Genomic DNA, 17,986 nt, shown 5'->3' with positions numbered 1-17,986 from the left:
GTATGGTGACTCTCCCTCCACCTTACAACTGGGAATGGGGTGGAGCATGTGGTAGAGCACCTGTTTTGCATGCCAAAGGTCCCAGAGAAAAAATCCCTAACTGAAACCCTGAAGAGCTGCCACTGCCAGCTAGTAAACTAGGTGGACCAATGGTCTGACTCTGTAAAAGCAGGGCTTTTTTTCATCCGGAACTCAGTTCCGGCACCTCTTTTTCTAGAAAAAATAGCACTGAGCATAAGGCAGCTTTTTATTTATTCGTTATTAAATTTGTATACTACCCTTCATCTGTACATCTCAGAGCATGAAAATACAAAATAAGAACACAAAATACATACAGGAACAAAGCAAAACAATAAACCTGCTTCCTCCACCCCCTCCCACAGACACATTTAAAAGGATATAGGGTGTTAGCCAAAAGCCTGGCTGAAGAGAAGTGTTTTTGCCTAGCACCTAAAGGTATATAACAGGGGTAGGCAACCTAAGGCCCAGGGGCCAGATGCGGCCCAATCGTCTTCTCAATCCAGCCCACAGACGGTTCAGGAATCAGTGTGTTTTTACATGAGTAGAATGTGTGCTTTTATTTAAAATGCATCTCTGGGTTATTTGTGGGGCATAGGAATTCATTCATCCCCCCCATATAGTCCGGCCCCCCACATGGTCTGAGAGACAGTGGACCGGCCCATGGCTGAAAAAGGTTGCTGACCCCTGGTGTATAATGAAGGCGCCAGGCGAACCTGGCTGTGCTTCTGTGAAGGAATCTTGTTTATTCGAATGAAGTGTTAACAGGCATTGCGTAATGTGCTCTGACATTTGTAGGGTAATGTTGGATTGTAATGGATTCGCTGTGGGGAGTTTTTTTATCTGGCCCAGTGAAATATTGCTTGGTGTTAGAATTCTTGTTATGCATAAGAATATGCTTGTTTTGATTGGTGCGTTCGAGTTTTGAATTTTCAGTTGGACTGTGTGATTGGCTGCGGCAGGACTAGACGTTCCAGAAGAAGTGCATATATAGCCAGGTGCTGGTGGGAAGAGGGCTAATTGAGAGTTTGAGTGGTTGGTTGAGTCAGGAAGGAACAGGAGCAGGAACAGGAGGAGGACCAGGGGTCAGGGAAGGAGGAAGAAGACCAGACAGGTAGGTAGAATGATTTGGTGCATGACGACTTGATTATTATCTCTTTCTCCACCAGATGGTGCTGTTGATTTATGATTGAATGCACAAATATCAGAAGTTAGTCTTTTCCAGTTCATGTTAGGGAAGGATGAGCAAAGGTTGGTCCTGTTTAGAAAATCACCATCCTTGAGCAACATCACTGATACGAAATTCAGAATATAACACAAGAATTATCAGTGGCCAAATAACTTGAGATCTGCTGTAGTTTCACATAATGACTAAGAAGCTTAGCTATGAATCAGCACTATCATGAACTCAACTAGATGGCTTCAGTTAAGCCCCACCCCTCGTTTTGTTCCCTTCCCCATGTGGGTAATTCTGTGTGCTTACCAGGATGCTGTGAGGATTATGACAGAATAATGTATTGAACACTTGAAAGCACATGGGGCTGTGCCCCTGATCATTCCTATTGCCATCTCCCCTGCCACCCTCACAATAACCTCTTAGCTCAGGGCAACCCAACTTATATCAAGTGGGCTGCAAGAGTGTTTTGATGCAGAACCCATGGGCCACACATAACCTTGTCATGCAGGACAGTGGAAGCAAGCCCAAAATTGGACGACCCCCCCCCAGCCCTTTCATTCCCTTCACAAAGCTGGATAAGCGAGGTGCTGGGCTATGGGAAGGAGGCACAAGGCTCTGTCGGGGGCCAGGAGCCCTCCCGCCTCCTTCTGAAAGCTGGGAAAGTGCTAAGTAGGCTTTGGGAAGGAGCATAGCTGTCAACCTTTCCCTTTTCTTGTGAGGAATCCTATTCTGAATAAGGGAATTTCCCTTAAAAACAGGGAAACATTGACAGCTATGGGAAGGAGGTGCATATTCTCTAGCTTTTTCAAACCCATATCCTCATAGCTCTTTAAACCCCTTATTTTGCAAACTGCCCTGAGATCGTTTGATGAAGGGTGGTATATAAATTTAATAAATAAATAGATGAATAAAACCCCATCATATCCTCACAACTCCTCTGTGCCCTGCTTTAGTCAAACCTCTTCTGTTATTTAAAACTGCCATTTAAAAAACTTGTTATCTGTATAGGAAGATATAACTCAAAATCAAAAATGAGGTAACAGCATATAACAATGAGTGCAAAAATCTGTGGAAAAGATGAGCCCTGTGATATATGGCATGTAAAGGGTTAAAATGAGATTGACTGTTACACAATTCCTCCTTAGTGGGTGGGATTTATAGTGTGCTTGTGTGCCAGTCCTCTACCAACTCAGTTTGGTGCAAGCCAGCCTCAGAGCTATTTGTTTTTCCTCTGTAGTTCAGCAACTGCTTTTTTTTGGTGAATGCTGTGGTGTAGGGTTAACAGGAAGGTGTGCAACCATGTGAGTAGATACACAAATGATCCACTGAACCATATTGCATGGTGTTAGAGCTGGGCCTGTTCCCCATAGACATCTCAGCACAGTGGTTATGGCACAAATATGAGTTTCCAGGGAAGCTGGTACTTCAGGGCAATGTGGCCAGCAACTGGAGAAAGTGGAAGCAGGAATTTGAAGTATACAGCATTGTTTGCGATGCAGTTATAAAGGATGGTGAATCAAAAACTGTCCTATTTCTGCATGTGCCTGGGGGAAGAGGCTAGGAAGGTTTTCAATATCTTTCAGTTCACCAAATAGATAAGTAAAATATATCATTTGTTACCAGCAAATCTGAGGCCTACCACACTCCTAAAAAGAATGACTTGACAGAAACAAGTTCTTCACATGAATTCAGATGGAAGGGGAAAGCACTAATCACTATGTCACTGATTTAAAGATGCTTGCACAAACTTGTGAGTTTGGAGAATTGCTTATCTTCCTCATTAAATAACCATGCTGTTTGTAGAGCATGCTCAGGCAGGCTGAGGGCTAGGTTGCTAAGAAACCTGTATTTAAATCCTACCTTGTGCTGTAGACATTTGTTAATCAACTCCTGGACAAGGACCACAATCCTTTGTGTATGCTGTGCAAAAGGTATCCCCTGCTCCCTGGTGTTCCAGTTACTGTTGCTGGCAAGCCTATTTATTTCTAACTGGACACTGGTGCAGAGAATGTGGCCAAATTATTGCACAAGAAGGTGAAACCAATCCCAGCAAGTGTCACCCTGACTGCATTTGGAGGGGCATTTGTAGCCTTTTGCAAGAAAGGTGTTTTGAGGTGGACCATGCAGCATGTGAGACTATGCAACTCATCAGGTGTGTGAATGAAGATCATGCCACTTGGCCACTGCTAAAGACATAGCTCCTTACAGCACACTCCTATGTTTTTGCTGGTCTGAGACACTTTCTAGGTGTGCATTACATTTATGTAGACTAAGTTGTGCCCCTAGTTGTTTATGGATGCAGGAATATCTTCAACACCATAGAGGACCAATTGCAGTCAGCCCCACAGTACCTCAAGTTCATTGGGTCGTCTCTAAAGTGACCAAGTCTATGTCCTGAACCCCAGGCTTACCTGGCAGCAAATCCAAAGTCCAGGGTCAAGCCACATGACCAAAGTCCAAAGGTCAGGAAATGCAGTCCAGAGTCAATCCAAGTAGCCAAATTTGAAGTGCAGCAGTCAGAATGCAGTCCAGAGTCAAACCGAAAGCAGACTCCAGGAGCATTCAAGCAAAAGTCTATCAACAGGGGCAGTTGAGCAGACAGCACCTCAGCTCTGCTTCCTTCTTTGCTTGCTGATTGCAGCATCTGGGCTTGATGAGGCTTGTGACCCTCACCTGTTCTGAGCCTACTCCAACTGAGGAATCACACGCCTTCTCCCAGAGCTAATGAGCCCCACCTGGCCAGCTAGGGAGCTGGGCTGTGGGCTATTGTCTGCCCCAGCCTCCTAGAACACCCCTCCCTCTGCTCCCTACATCTCAGAGCCCACTGTGTTCATGGGGACAAGAGCCCCTCTGGCTCTGGTGATGGGTCCTGCTGCTCTGGTTCCTGTGCATCCATCCCGTCACCCTCTGAGTACTTCCTTCCCCATCCCCTGCTTGCCTCAGTGTGTCCCAGTCCTGGCTACACCCCTCGCTGGGACCCTCTTCCTCCTCCCCATCATCCTGCCAGTTCATGACAGCCTATAGCATGGGTGAGTAGCTGAAGTATTATACAAAAGAAGAATGGGTCGCTTAGGCTGTGTCCTGACCCTAGAACTTCAAGAAGGCTGTCAGGAGACAATTTTACATTCACACAGATATTGATGTCCAGAGAAACTTGGCAAGGAAGAAACCCTTTGCCATCCTCAATGAAAAATATGACTACTGGCAATGGGTAGGAGACCCAGCCAGATGGGTGGGGTGTAAGTAATTAATAATAATAATAATAATAATAATAATAAAATTCTCAAGCCATGGACTGAAGCCAGGTGACAGCAAAGTGGATGCCATTAATGAAATGCCTCCACTGGATTATAAAAAGGGTTTGCGATAGTTCTTAGAGATTGTTCAGTATTTGGCTGAGTTCATTCCCTCTTAGGACTGTGCAGTGTGGCAAGTTGTCCAGAACAACTAGCTTTAATCCTTCCCGTAGTGGTACCTATTTATCTGCTCGCACTGGCATGCTTTCAAGCTGCTAGGTTGGCAGGAGCTGGGACAGAGCAACAGGAGCTCACCCTGTTGCAGGGATTTGAACCACTGACCTTCTGATCAGCAAGCCGAAGAGGCATGGTCACAGCGCCACCCGCTCCCCTAAAGAGTGTCATAGTGTGGGGGGGGGGGCTGGTTGACAGCAAGAGATGTGTCTTCATTACCTCTCCAGCTTCTTCTATGTTTAACCACTTCATGCAAATATTCTGCAGTAAAGAATGATATAATTTAATCATATTTCCTTGGCAATCCAAAATTTAGAACTGCAGGTACTTTCACATCATACCCATAGCAATCTAGGTGACAAACCAGGGGAAGTGGCATCTGAATGTGCTCCACCTGACCTATTCATAGATTAGCAGACAAAAAGGTTATTTAAGAGGTTATCCAAGATAACCTGAGACCATATTTACCTATGATGTTTGTTCCTTTATCACCGGCACAAAGACGACTTGGGATTAGGAACTGAGAATGACTTACTTGTAGTGAATGGCTTCAGTCACATCACATTTTGTTTTTAGTGATTTGTGCAGCCACTCTTGGGAAGTTCTCCAACATATGAAAAGCTATGTGTTTATTAGTTAAAATATAGAATTAAGACCACTACTGCATAGACATTTTACAAACTTCAGTAGTTTCTACTTTCCAGCCACCACCAGGAGGCAGATGGCTCTTCTATATTAATTTTCAGGTACCCAGACAGTTTTCCTTACATTTTACTGCTCTCTGCAATGCTGATAAAATGGGCATTTCATTTGTGGGGAACTGGTTTAAGATACTGGTTTATGTTCGTTTGTTATTTCATACCAATTGGTGTTGAGAGGGAGGCTAAGGAAAATTACTAAGCCCATGAAATAAATTTATGTGTTTAGTTCCCGATTTATTACATTTATACCCCGTGTTTCAGAAATATTTTCCATGGGGCAGCTTATAAGTTTTTAAAAACCTGCTTACAGAAATTAATGGGGCACAACACTGCCATAACTTGCTGCAGGGTATGAGACTCTTAAGGTAGAAAATCTGTTTCACCCTCTGTGTTCTTATGTATTTATTAATCAGTAAGAAATTTACCTAATTCTGTATCATGTCTCTACCAGTGACTAGTATGTGTTTTTGTGTTGAGCGATTCATACCTTGTTCACTACCACCAATTTAAAAATTCTGCATTAAACATGCAACTGAAGCACAGCAGATAACTAAAAAGAACATCTAGGAAAGCCCAACCTAAGTCATGCTTTAATTTATTCACTTCATATAAAAATCTCTTAAGAATGCATCTGAACACAATATATAATACTATAACAACATACATTGTGTGAAACTTTGAAACAAATTAACCACCTGGAACAATGCAGTGTTCAACAGACATACAAACCCATTGATCATGCACAACTGTGCTATTTCATCAACTAGTTAGTCACAAGTTGGACTGAAAGCTTGGAACATAGTTTTACAAACTGAGATTGGCACTGTATACATGCCTAACAAGCTTTGTTGGAAGAAGTTTCACAGCACAATTATAACACCAGTTCACATTTTGTCATAGAAATTCACATTGGGTTGTTCATTAATTGGAAACTGACACTTAACATTTTGTGGCATTTTACTGTAGGTTTCCTCTTTCAAAGTTTCAGTAGTTTCAGATGATTCTGAATATTTTTCCATCACCCACCAACTGTGATGATTTCCCAAATGCCAGTGGAAATGAAACCCCCGTGAGCCAATGCTACCTGAATGCCCTCTCTGGGTTCAATATGTCTCTTTTAAGCTATGTTCAGGTTTTTCTACTTTATGCAATACAAAAGGTTACAAGAAAGGCAACTCTTATGCAGAGTATTCTACACAAGTAACATCACCACTGACAGGCAATGTTAATTTATATAAATTAATACTTACAAAACATTACATTATATACATTAAGTAATAAATACACTGTTATAAACAGTACTGGACATGTTAGAGCTCAAGGCAAGTGCAAGAGAGAAAAGGGGACATGAACAGTGGGGAGGAGAAAACACAAAGGACCAAGCGTGCAACTTCCACCGAGTGTTTTTTTTAAAAAAAATAAGGGGAGGAGAATGTACATCACATTACCTCAGTATGTTGACTTTTACGTGTGCTGTATTGTGCTATGGAACAGAAAGCTACACTTTATCCTGTGCAAAAGAAAGGTCAAAAACAATTAACCAGGGGCGGGTGGGGGGACATTTTTCAGTAGCTAACAACACAGGTTTTGCAGGGTTGATAAAGTGACCAATGGTGCAGTAATGCAAAGAGGGAGGAGGGCACCCTGCTTTATTTAGCAAGTCAACGTGATTAAACTGCAATAAAGAAACAAGTATTGCCCCTACAAAGGAAGACCTATTTAGTTAAAACAGGAATATTTTTTTTAAAAAAATTATACATCAATATCAAACATGTTTTGTTGTGTACTTAGTAGGTTTCTTGAAAAGACGTGGAAGCTTTTTTTTTTTATAAAAAAGGCACACGGGTCTGCAGACAGGTGGACAAGTTTTAAATGCAGAGTTACAAATCAGTAGTTCTACATGCCAGACCTGTCTAGATTTCAAAATCTCTTAAGAATAGAAAATATTTCAGCCGAGTGTTGTTCACGATCAGGCTTGTTCAGTTGCAACTCACACTGGTTCCAGATTTTGATTTTTTTTTGGCTGACAAAGCTTAAGCTGCAATATAAATCACCTGTTAATTTCCTGAGCAATCACTACACGCTCTTTAACCCTGACTCCAATCTCAAGTAGCTGGAAAGGTCTTTTAGCCAATGGTAGGTGCTGACCTAAGACCTCGATTTCAGGCTAGTTAGCAAGACAACCTGCATGTGCATGAAGTATTTAAATTCACCCTAACAGATAACAATATATTAGGTATCGATAGGTGATGTATCTTCTGTCACAATTTCTATATTAGCTTCACTATGGGAACCCCTTCTTCCTGGGTCAATCACACAGAGTGTCTTTGTACTGCTGAAGTAGCTGATACCATCACTCTCTTTCTCAGGCCCATCAGAGTCCTCTTCTTCAAGCGTAAGCTCAAACTGGAACTTCTCCATCAGGCCCTGACAGTCTCTGTTGCGTTCATCAAGGGGAGGAGAAGGGCTCTGAGGGATCATGCTCTGGTACCAATTCCTGTTATCTTCTAGAGTATCCAGGATATCTTGGGCGTCTGGCTGTACTAGGTCTGCCCACGTCTCCCAAAGCGGATGGACAATGTAATCAATGAAGCCAACCTGCAAAGCAATAGAAAGAAATTACCACGGGTCTAAATTTGTTAAGAACAAAAGAAAGAACTGTAAGAAAATACACAACATGAAAAGCTGCCGCTATAATGGGTGCACAATGTGGGGAACTGCATTTAAGCTTGGGGGGGGGGGAGAGAAACTGAGAGCTGAAATTGACACGTCCTTCCATCCCTACCTCTGATGTGAAGTTTTCTAACAGTTTATAACTGTAAACATACTTTGCACAACGCACTGTATCTTTGGATAGAAGCAGAGGGGTGGATGATGTTTCCCTTTAATATTTATATTCTCCTCCACCAGGAAAGAGAAAGGAGGCAACTGCTCTTACAGCCAGCCCCTTGCACTCCGTGTGGGGATACAGTAATGTTCTGTGGAAATGGTGTGTCATTGTGGGGAAAGAATGATGCCTTCACGTTTTGTCTGATGAGTAAGCTCTGAACTGAGTTAGTTCTAAGTTGCTTGACAACAGGAAGCGCAGAAGAGAGAAAACTGAATGGCCATAAAAGCTATCGTCTTCCGCCTGGCCAAAGTTTGTCACTTAATTCCAAAAGCTGCTGGACGGCAACTTTACAGAGCAGGAAAACAGCTCTCCAAGGAGCCCATTGCAGTCCTAGGATGTTTGGTTTGGAAATCACATTTGCCTTCTTCAGACACAACAGGATGTTAAATGAGCCGTTATAATTCCATTGTAACCATTGAGACAGCTTAAGCCAAAAGGTGACGAAAACTTCCTGCAGAGTGTGCTCAGGAGAGACCTTTAAGTTAAATTGCTTTGCCTGGTTATTAGAAGGTGGGGTTCTTCAGCATTATATAGCCATAAAGAAACGCCACTAGAAATGTTTCAACTTTTTTAACACTAAGTAGAAAGTTTATTCTCTTAGCAGACAACTTGAACCAGGAAAATGCATAGACTTTGTTTTACCTGTTTTGGGATTGTAAAGGACATTGTTTAATCTTTTTGTGCTATCTTTTCCATTATTATTATTATTAGTTTTTTCCAACTTGATTTTCTCCCAAGGAATTAAGGGCAGTATACAACTTCCCATCCATTTTATCCTCACAATTTCTGCTATTTTTATCCTGTGAGGTAGGTTAGCCAGTGACAGTGAGATAGACCAGCCAAAGATAACCTAGTGGGCACTCAGTCCCTATAGTTTAAGTTCCACTGCTCAAGCCCAGGCATAGCCAATGTGGTGCCCTTCAGATGTTGTTTAATTACTGCTCCCATCATTTCTAACCATTAACCATGCTGGCTGGGGCTGATGGGAATACAGAGAACACTGTATTGGCTACCCTTGATATAGTCATTACCCCAAAATGAAATGGTTCTCAAGCATTTGCAACTAGAATTGGGAATATAAAAAAATAATGATTACCGTATTTTTCGCCCTATAGGACGCACCTTTCCCCCTCCAAAAAGGAAGGGGAAATCTGGGTGCGACCTATGGGGTGAATGCAGGCTTCAGGAAGACACCTGCAGCCTAGGGCTGTCTAGGCTGCGGATAGCAGCCTGCTTCCCGGAGCACCGGGCGCGCTGAAAGCAGAGTGCCCGGCGCTTCGGGAACATATCCGCAGCCTAGGCAGCCCTGCGGGAGTTCCCACAGGGCTGTCTAGGTTGTGGATAGCAGCCTGCCGCCCCGCGTGAGGGGTGCCCTGAAGCAGAGCGCCCCTCGCGCCGGGCAGACATCTGCAGCGTGGGGAGCCCTGTAGGAGTTCCCCGCAGGGCTCCCCACGCTGCGGATAGCAGCCTGCCGCCCGGCGGGCAAGACGCACTGAAGCAGAGCGCCCCGCGCGCCATGCAGACATTGGCCAGCCCCACAAGCTCGGGGGACAGCAGGGAGGCGCAGCGCCACCATCCCACTGTTCCTCGACCTGGTTCGGTTTCCCCGACCTGGTTTGGGGGGGGGAAATAAAGGGGGGGAAATTTCCTTTATTTCCCCCCAAAAAACCTAGGTGCGTCCTATGGGACGGAGCGTCCTATGGGACGAAAAATACGTTATATCCCTCACACAATGGAGAGGTTCATAGCTGACAGTAGAGGATTTTTTTGCTAAAGTCTGCAAAGGTTTCAGAGACATCTAGATATTTGGAATCAATCTGTGTTCAGCATCAGATACAAAAATAAACCTTCTGGAATTACCAGTAAATGCAAATAACACAGAATTGGGGGTGGGTAGGACATCCACCCCACCTTAGAAAAATCTCACACTCATGGCAAAACCCCAACTGAATATGTGGTGGTGGTGGGAGTAAAGTAAAGTCAAATACCTGTGACTTCTCTACAGAAGCTGTGTGCTTGTCACACATTGGGCTGATTTCCATTCCTCTCTCCCGTTCTTTGTCCCCCTGCTGGAAAAATTCCTCCATGATTCTGTCTGTCCACTGTCGATAGAGTTCAAGGGATTTTGTGGGATTACTTAAATCAGCACAATGGACCATATTTCGGAGAACCTGTAATTGCATAACCTGCATTAATATGAAGGCTCACATAATCAGGCAGAATAGAAAAACATTTCATTCTCTACTTGCTGGCACATCCTGTACAATTTCACATTAAAAGAAGAACATTTTGATCACAAAAAATACCCTTATTTTGGAGTATTTTATAAAAAGAGAACATTAAAATACATTTTTACTAAGTCAAGATGTGGATTATTTGGTGAGAGGTCATGTTATGTCACCCTAATTAACTGTGGATATGCATGATGAGCAATAATTTTGGTCTGTGCAAGCTGCAGTAACACTCTCCTGAATACTCAAGTGCAAAACTAAACTAAAACTAAACCTAAACCCCAGAAGTGGGACTAAATCAGGGACTAGGAGTCAAGAGTCCTGTTCATGGGTCTTGGAGGCAAGGATTCCAAACCTGAAGAGATGGGGGATGTAGGACCAGCCCCAAAAGGGCTGTTGGACCATTGCCTCTCCAACCCAATGGACCTGCCATTCTTGGACTTGGAGGACTTTACAGCAGATGACCTGAGGCTCCTCTGCTCCACTGCAGTATTGGGGAAGGCTTGGTTCTTTTAAGTAAAGCAGCCCCTTGCAGTGCAGGCAGGGCTACCAAAAGGCTTTAGTTGCTGCTGCTATATAAGGGCTCAGTTTATTCCTTGCTGGAGTGACTTCAGAGCTCTGCCTTGTGTCTTGCCTGAACCTCTCCTTTTCTTAGATCCTGGTTGGGCCTTGGCTCACCACACCACAGAGCAGGACAAACATCTGCTTATACCAGCTGCACTTGCTCCCGGTGGAGTACAGGATCAGGTTTAAGGTGCTGGGTTTAACCTTTAAAGCCCTATGCGACCTAGGACCCTCGTACCTACGGGACTGCCTCTTCTGGTAAGCCCCACGGAGGACCTTACAGTACAAATAACAACACCCTGAAGATCCCGAGCCCCAGGGAGATTAGATGGACCTCGACCAGAGCCAGGGCCTTTTTTAGTCGTGGCCCCAGCCTGGTGGAACACTTTCTCAGAAGAGACCAGGGCCCTGCGAGATTTGACATCTTTTCGCAGGGCCTGCAGGACAGAACTGTTCCGCCAGGCCTTTGGCGAGGGTTCAGTCTGACTCATTTGTATGAACAAGTATGAAGGAGGTTTCCCAGCCCGCTCACAGGTCCTTATAATATCAGTGGAAATAGTTGGTCCTGGTGAGTATTAACCACTTTCAATTTTAACTTGAGGATGGCCATTTGTCCAGTCTAATTTTAATTTTAATTTATTTGAATTAATTTTGGGATGCATTTTAATCCATTGTTTGTTTGTTTTTATGCATATTGTGTTTTATATGATGTTAGCCGCTTTGAGCCCAGCTCCGGCAGGGGAGGGCGGGATACAAATAAAAGTTATTATTATCTATTATTATTATTATTATTATTATTATTATTATTATTATTATTATTATTTGTTACTTCACAGGAAACTTCCATCCTACCCTTTAGCTTAGAGTTGCATTGCACATTACTTTACACTGCTTGTGCCTTAAAGATACAAGTGTGGAAGAAAGAAATGTGTCCAGACTCTCGTGTCTTGAATCTGATTCAAGATCAGTTGGGAGAGAGTTAGACTGAAGATCTAAAGGTCCCTGGTTCATCTGGGTGTCAGCAAATCCTACAGAGTGTTAGTATGGTAGTGAGACTGAGGTACCCAATTTCAAATTCTGTCTCAGCCATGGGATGAACTATCTCTCAGCCTAACCTCCCTCAGTTAGTCTAAAAAGTGTCACTTCATTCCCCCCCCTGACCTTTATAGAAGACGTAATATGCCATTAATCTACCTCACATAGTGGCTGTGAGGATAAAATGGAAGACAAAACTACATTTACCAGCTTGAGCTCCTTGGAGGAAATAAATCAAATGAAAAGTGGTTTTGTAGCACCTGAGCTGTCAAACTCATGAGTCTGATTCAGAATTTGTGACCCTGATTTATGCAGGTTCACAGACAGTGCCTGCCAAGACTGGCATCTAGCCGGCCCTTTGTTTTTCCAAGCATTATAGATATCCGAATGTCTGTCTAGTCATGTTTCTTTCCACCCTACTTACTTCCTAGAAGCTGGAATATGTTATATAACTGTTGTAGCTCAGTTGCTACAGGAGGGCCAAAGGTTTAATGTAGGAGATTCTGTGAAGGGATATTTTTCTTTCATATTTATGTAATGCTTATTTAGAAATGGGAATTCTGTGCCAACTGGGAGAAATTTAGAACTGAAGAACAATGGGTTTGTCATGGGGCACTGTGCATTGCCACAAAGCTAGTTACTCTTCTGGCGTATCTGTTGTGTCTGAAGAACTGAGGAACTGTAGGACAAATATTTCATCAAGATAAGGGTTAAATAAGTACCCTCACATAAAATTTTTTTTCAAGTCACAGAAATTTCTAGGAATATTCTAAAATGGATGTTTCTAGGTGTATCATCATCAAAGTGGAAAAAGCAGGTAAACTATTGGAATGGAGTCCCTGTATTTAAGGAATAAACTTCTTCTTTCAATATTCTTAGCCACCCATGACAAGTCTTAATCCTTGGAAGCCATAAGCATGTGAAGAAGAAACTTTCAGATTGCACAACACTTGGCTGTACTACAAATCCAAATGATCACTGAACTGATTATACTCCTTATGACTGTGGGATCCTGTCTTCTCCAAGTGGGTTTGAATAATGTAGGAAACCACAAACCACCAGATTCCTATCTTGTGGAGAGGTTTATATGATTATATAGTTTACGTGCGCAAATGTCAGTGTGCTTATCAGCTCAGTCATGTTTCCAACAGCAGTTGCAAGCACAGGGGAAATTTTGTGTTGCAACATCTACAGTAGCATATAGTCAATGTTCGTCCCACCTGGTTTCCTCTTACTACCCCTTTTGGTGCAAGTCACTTCCACAGCCATTACTATGCCATGCTAAAATTGCAGGTGGCCTTGTATCCTCACCTTAAAAAGTTATCCCCCACCCCCCGCCCCGGCCACACAACTACCAGAAAATAGGCTGGCTTTTTCCACCAGAACAACAGTGCAATGCCTTGTGCTAGAAGTCCTTTGATGCACAGCAGAGTGAACTATCAGGTTCTGGACACACCACCTCCACAGTAAATCAAGAATATAACTTGTTATGTTTTCTGTTTTGATCCCTAAAGGAAGTCACAGTAAGCAATATGCCTTTTTAAAAGAGAAGTAGCATCACAAAAACAGAAGCTCTCATACACACCTGTATTCTGTCTGTGTAGTTATCTAGAAGCAGAACTCCGGAACTTGTCACTTTTTTAGTTTCCACCATAGTCTTTAGGTCTGCCAGTAGGGACATGTGTTTGGACATATCTGTGGCCAAGACCTATATGAAAAGAAAAATAATTGTTGTAAATGCAAGGAAGTAGAAACCTGAATATTGGTTGTATACATTAGAAAAATGAGTAGTAAGAAGTTTTCAGGGGGTGGGATACCAAATCCTTACCATGTCTATCACCATTTTCCTGAGAGTTTGGCGTTGCTTCTTGGTCAAGTTCTGGAAGATGTCACAATGCTCTTCTTGTAGCAGCTTAAAACCCACAGCAAGGTGGTGATTTTCCAAGACTGACTCATCATTGTACATCAGAGCAAGCTCAGAATCTGACCAAAAAACCCACAAAAAAACCCAGATAATGTAACTCATTATTTCCTAAGGAAATTCATCTTCAGTATATTCAAGGCTTCATGATTTAAAATGAATGTATTATATTTATTACATGATTTTTTAAAAAAGATATAATTAGTAAATAAGTTTCATGAAGTATAACTGCCCAAATTGGTGGTAAGTGTGTGTGTGTGTGTTTGTAATAAACACAGGACTCACTTGTATTAATAAGAAACTGGTTGGAGACACCAGGGTGATCCACATCATGAATTGCTGCTGCAAAAATGGCTGCAAGAATTTCCAGATCAGTGAAGACAGCCTAAGGCAAAAATGAGCAATAGATAGATCATAATTTTGAACTCATTAACCACGCACACAGACATCAACAGGAAACAAATCATAGGCATTTCTTAAAGTGTAGACTGTTATGGGCTTAGACTGTTTTAGTCACACATTATTAAAATGACACAAACAGTTTAAAACTTTCAGGACCATTTGCTACTTTCCCTTCATTCTGACACATTCTTCTGGGCTCAGTAGACCCTGTATACCTACTACAGGTAATGTAACTGCACATATATAAATCTACTGCATTCAATATTAAGTTTCTCCATGTAAAAAATAAAATTTTGATATCAGAGTATTGCTGAGAAGTTCCATCTTAGAAATCGAGGTCTAAATCAGGCTTCCTCAACCTCGGCCCTCCAGATGTTTTGAGACTACAAATCCCATCATCCCTGACTACTGGTCCTGCTAGCTAGGGATCATAGGAGTTGTAGACCAAAAACACCTGGAGGGCCAAGGTTGAGGAAGCCTGGTCTAAATTAATCTTACTAACTATATACCCAAGCCCTCCAGATGTTGCTGGACTACAATTCCCAACCCTCAATGGCCAGTGGTCATGCTGACTGGGGTGATGGAAGGTGAAGCCCAACATCTGGAGTGCCACAGGTTCTCCATTAGTGGTGTGGAAATCAGCTTAATTGTGCAACTACCAAGAATGCAAGAGCATATGGGAACAGCTGTAGAATCCCAGAAGGGTGAAAGCAACTACAAAGGAACAGGAATTAAAATAAAACAAAGAACTGCTGTAAATAAATAATTAACCTGCAAAACAAATTCACTATTGCAACATGAGTATTTCTCAGTGCAGGTGAGGAGCTACTCACATCCAAGGCTGGGGTGGACAGGAGGACATGTGTTGACTGGGCTACATCAGCTGCATGGAGACTGTTGTGGTAGGCCACATCAGAATGGTAGTGGTCTTCCAAAGTCATCATGTAAGCTATGAAGGTATCTGATGAAATCTTGAATGTCTTTAGCAGATCTCTCTCCTGTTTCAAGGTAATTTAAATTGCAGAAGGTTATAAGGTGATGCAAACCTGAAGGCTTCATCATGGGGGTGGATGGGATGGGACTTTTTGTTGTTGCTGCCTTTAAATGCAACCATCTGAAGCAATATATAACCAGTGAAATTACGAACCTGAAAAATAGCATACATAATGCAGGTGAGAGGTCTACTGTGTGAATATCTTGCAACGTTAAATATGTTCAGACCCCATTTATTCAGATCCTCCAGCTCCTAGAGGGGGAGAAAACACTCAATATTAAACAAAAAATAATGGATATACAACACTAATGCAATGAAGGCAAGCCCATAAGTAGTCTCTCTCTCTCTCTCTCTCTCTCTCTCTCTCTCTCTCTCTCTCTCTCTCACACACACACACACACACACACACACACTAATAAGATAGTTATCGAAAGAACATTATATATCATGTAAAAGGAACAAGGAAGAACATCTCTTCCTAAACTGCAGCTACATATTTGAACATAAAGTTGAACCTTGATTTTCAAACAGCTTAGTTCTCAAACGTTTTGGCTCCCGAACGCCACAAACCCGGAAGTGATTGTTCCAGTTTGCGAACTATTTTTGGAAGCCAGACATCCGATGGGGCTTCTGTGGCTTCCAATCAGAAGCCATGCTTTGGTTTCCAAACGTTTTGCAAGTTGAACCAACTTCCGGAACGGATTCTGTCTGACTTCCAAGGTATGTCTGTATTTAACTATTTTTTGCTACCATGCCAATTATGTGCTAGGGAGTAGTGAGTCAAAACTACTAATGGTGAATTCTTAAACTACATAACAGAATACTTTTCTGATATAATCAGAATACACGTTTGAATACTGGTGTTATATACTATATTAAGCAGCTGATCAAAATCTCTCTCTCTCCATTGGTAGCAAGTGGTATCTTACACCAAAAGACTAAAATAACGATAAGTTAATTGCACTCACCTTGGCTAGATGGTCTTCCTTTTCTGTTTTCACACCAAATCTTGAAATGCTAGTATTATTCAAGCTTGAACTATGCATTAGCTTTTTCACACCACTGATCTGTGTCATGAGCTGCTTTTTCTTCTTCTCTCTATCCTTCTGTGTGGGAGAGGGAATCTCTACATCATTCTGTTTGTCTGTGAAGAACATATAGAGAAATGAATTACAAAGTTTATGAAGCAAAGTATCATCTGTTTTAATATCACTTGTGTACAATGTTTATATTATACTACTTGCTTATTCAAAATAGTTTAAACAGTTTAATGGATTTATAAATCTAATGTTTGGATACTGTTACAAATAAAGACAAAAACTACTACTATTGCCAAGACTATTTTTAATGATTAATAACCAAAGGTGGAGCTATATGATGGATGAAGTCAACGGGAGCCATTAATGGCAGAGGCCCTTAAAAAGGGACCAATATCACTGACAATTTTAACACAGTGATATCATCATTATTTGTTCAATAGATATTTTGTGCACTTAATCAGTGCTTGGATAAAGATTGTGGATCAAAGTGTTCACTTTGTGGGTCAAAGTGTTCAACTGTCAACACCTAAGAATATCCACTGAAGACAAACGAGTTATTTTTACTTGGGGGTAAAACAAGAGTAAAAACATTTAAAATGTCATAATTTGTGTGTATGTGTGTGTGTGTTCACAATCCTAAGTGAAATGTGGACTTTCAGATTAATTTTGTGTGTGTGCGTGCGTCAAAATGCCTATTTACCAACATTATTTTGGAAAAACCATAGGTTAACACTATGATTAATACTACTGTTCCTGTGTTGGATGCTTTAGTAGATTCATCATGCTGGTTGGTGTTACTACTCATCTATAATTTGTTTCTTAAATTGCTTTTGTATGTAATGAAGCCTGAATTGTGGCTATTTTGTAAAATCTATACTCGCCTAGCCTAGGCCCAGGAAGACCCAGGTTCAAATCTCCACTCAGTTCACTGAAGGATCCTGGACCAGTAACTGTGCCTTAGCCTAACCTATTTCATAGACTTGTCGTTAAGATAAACTGGGGAGAGATACATTTGTGTCCTGGGCTCCTTGGAGCATGGGCAGTACGAAAATGCGAAAAGCAATAAAAAATAAAACGCATATATTAACCGCAACTATCGCTGAAAATTTGCTGGCTGCTTAAAATGGGGAAAACAAATACCCCCACACAAAAATTGTCACTATTCAACACTACCAAACAAAACAAAACTGCAACAGATCTTACATATTATGGACCAGTTTAAACTGGATGCATTTGGACAAAGGGAGCGAAGCCTGGAAGTTTTTTTTTTTGGGGGGGGGAGGAGTATTGACTGTGGAAGGGTACTAGTATTTAAATACTTTGTCACTGCTCCATATAATGAAGGAAAAAATCACTAAAAAACTTTCATTAAGAAAAAAGAATGGCTATAGTCAAAGCAGAAATCAGATGAAGAGCTTATAAAAGCAGGCAAATAGGGCTGTCCTGGTGAAATGGGCAAACCACTTCAGGCCCAACCACAGAGTTAGCTGACATGGCTGCTCTAACTTTTCAGCTTTATAATGCACCATGATGAATAGCCCCA

General features: G+C 41.9%; 1 protein-coding gene across 6 annotated transcripts in view; it reads right to left on the bottom strand.

The window, feature by feature from the left end:
• Positions 1-5,944: 5,944 nt before the first annotated feature.
• Positions 5,945-17,986, bottom strand: part of PDE4B (phosphodiesterase 4B) — a 246,582-nt gene continuing 234,540 nt past the window's right edge. For all 6 annotated transcript variants that reach the window (XM_079982021.1, XM_079982022.1, XM_079982025.1 and 3 more), the window contains 8 exons: positions 16,372-16,547; positions 15,557-15,655; positions 15,243-15,407; positions 14,293-14,392; positions 13,915-14,069; positions 13,672-13,794; positions 10,245-10,427; positions 5,945-7,964 (listed from right to left, as the gene is read on the bottom strand). In XM_079982021.1, coding sequence (XP_079838147.1) covers positions 7,599-7,964; positions 10,245-10,427; positions 13,672-13,794; positions 13,915-14,069; positions 14,293-14,392; positions 15,243-15,407; positions 15,557-15,655; positions 16,372-16,547 — 1,367 coding nt within the window. In that variant the 3' untranslated portion in view covers positions 5,945-7,598. The remainder of the gene's footprint in view (positions 7,965-10,244; positions 10,428-13,671; positions 13,795-13,914; positions 14,070-14,292; positions 14,393-15,242; positions 15,408-15,556; positions 15,656-16,371; positions 16,548-17,986) is intronic.

Source organism: Podarcis cretensis (assembly GCF_951804945.1).
Source record: "Podarcis cretensis genome assembly, chromosome: 6".
In the NCBI taxonomy this organism is placed as follows: domain Eukaryota; kingdom Metazoa; phylum Chordata; class Lepidosauria; order Squamata; family Lacertidae; genus Podarcis; species Podarcis cretensis.
Note: the sequence above shows the minus strand (reverse complement) of the source record. Positions and strands in the feature narration are given on the sequence as shown.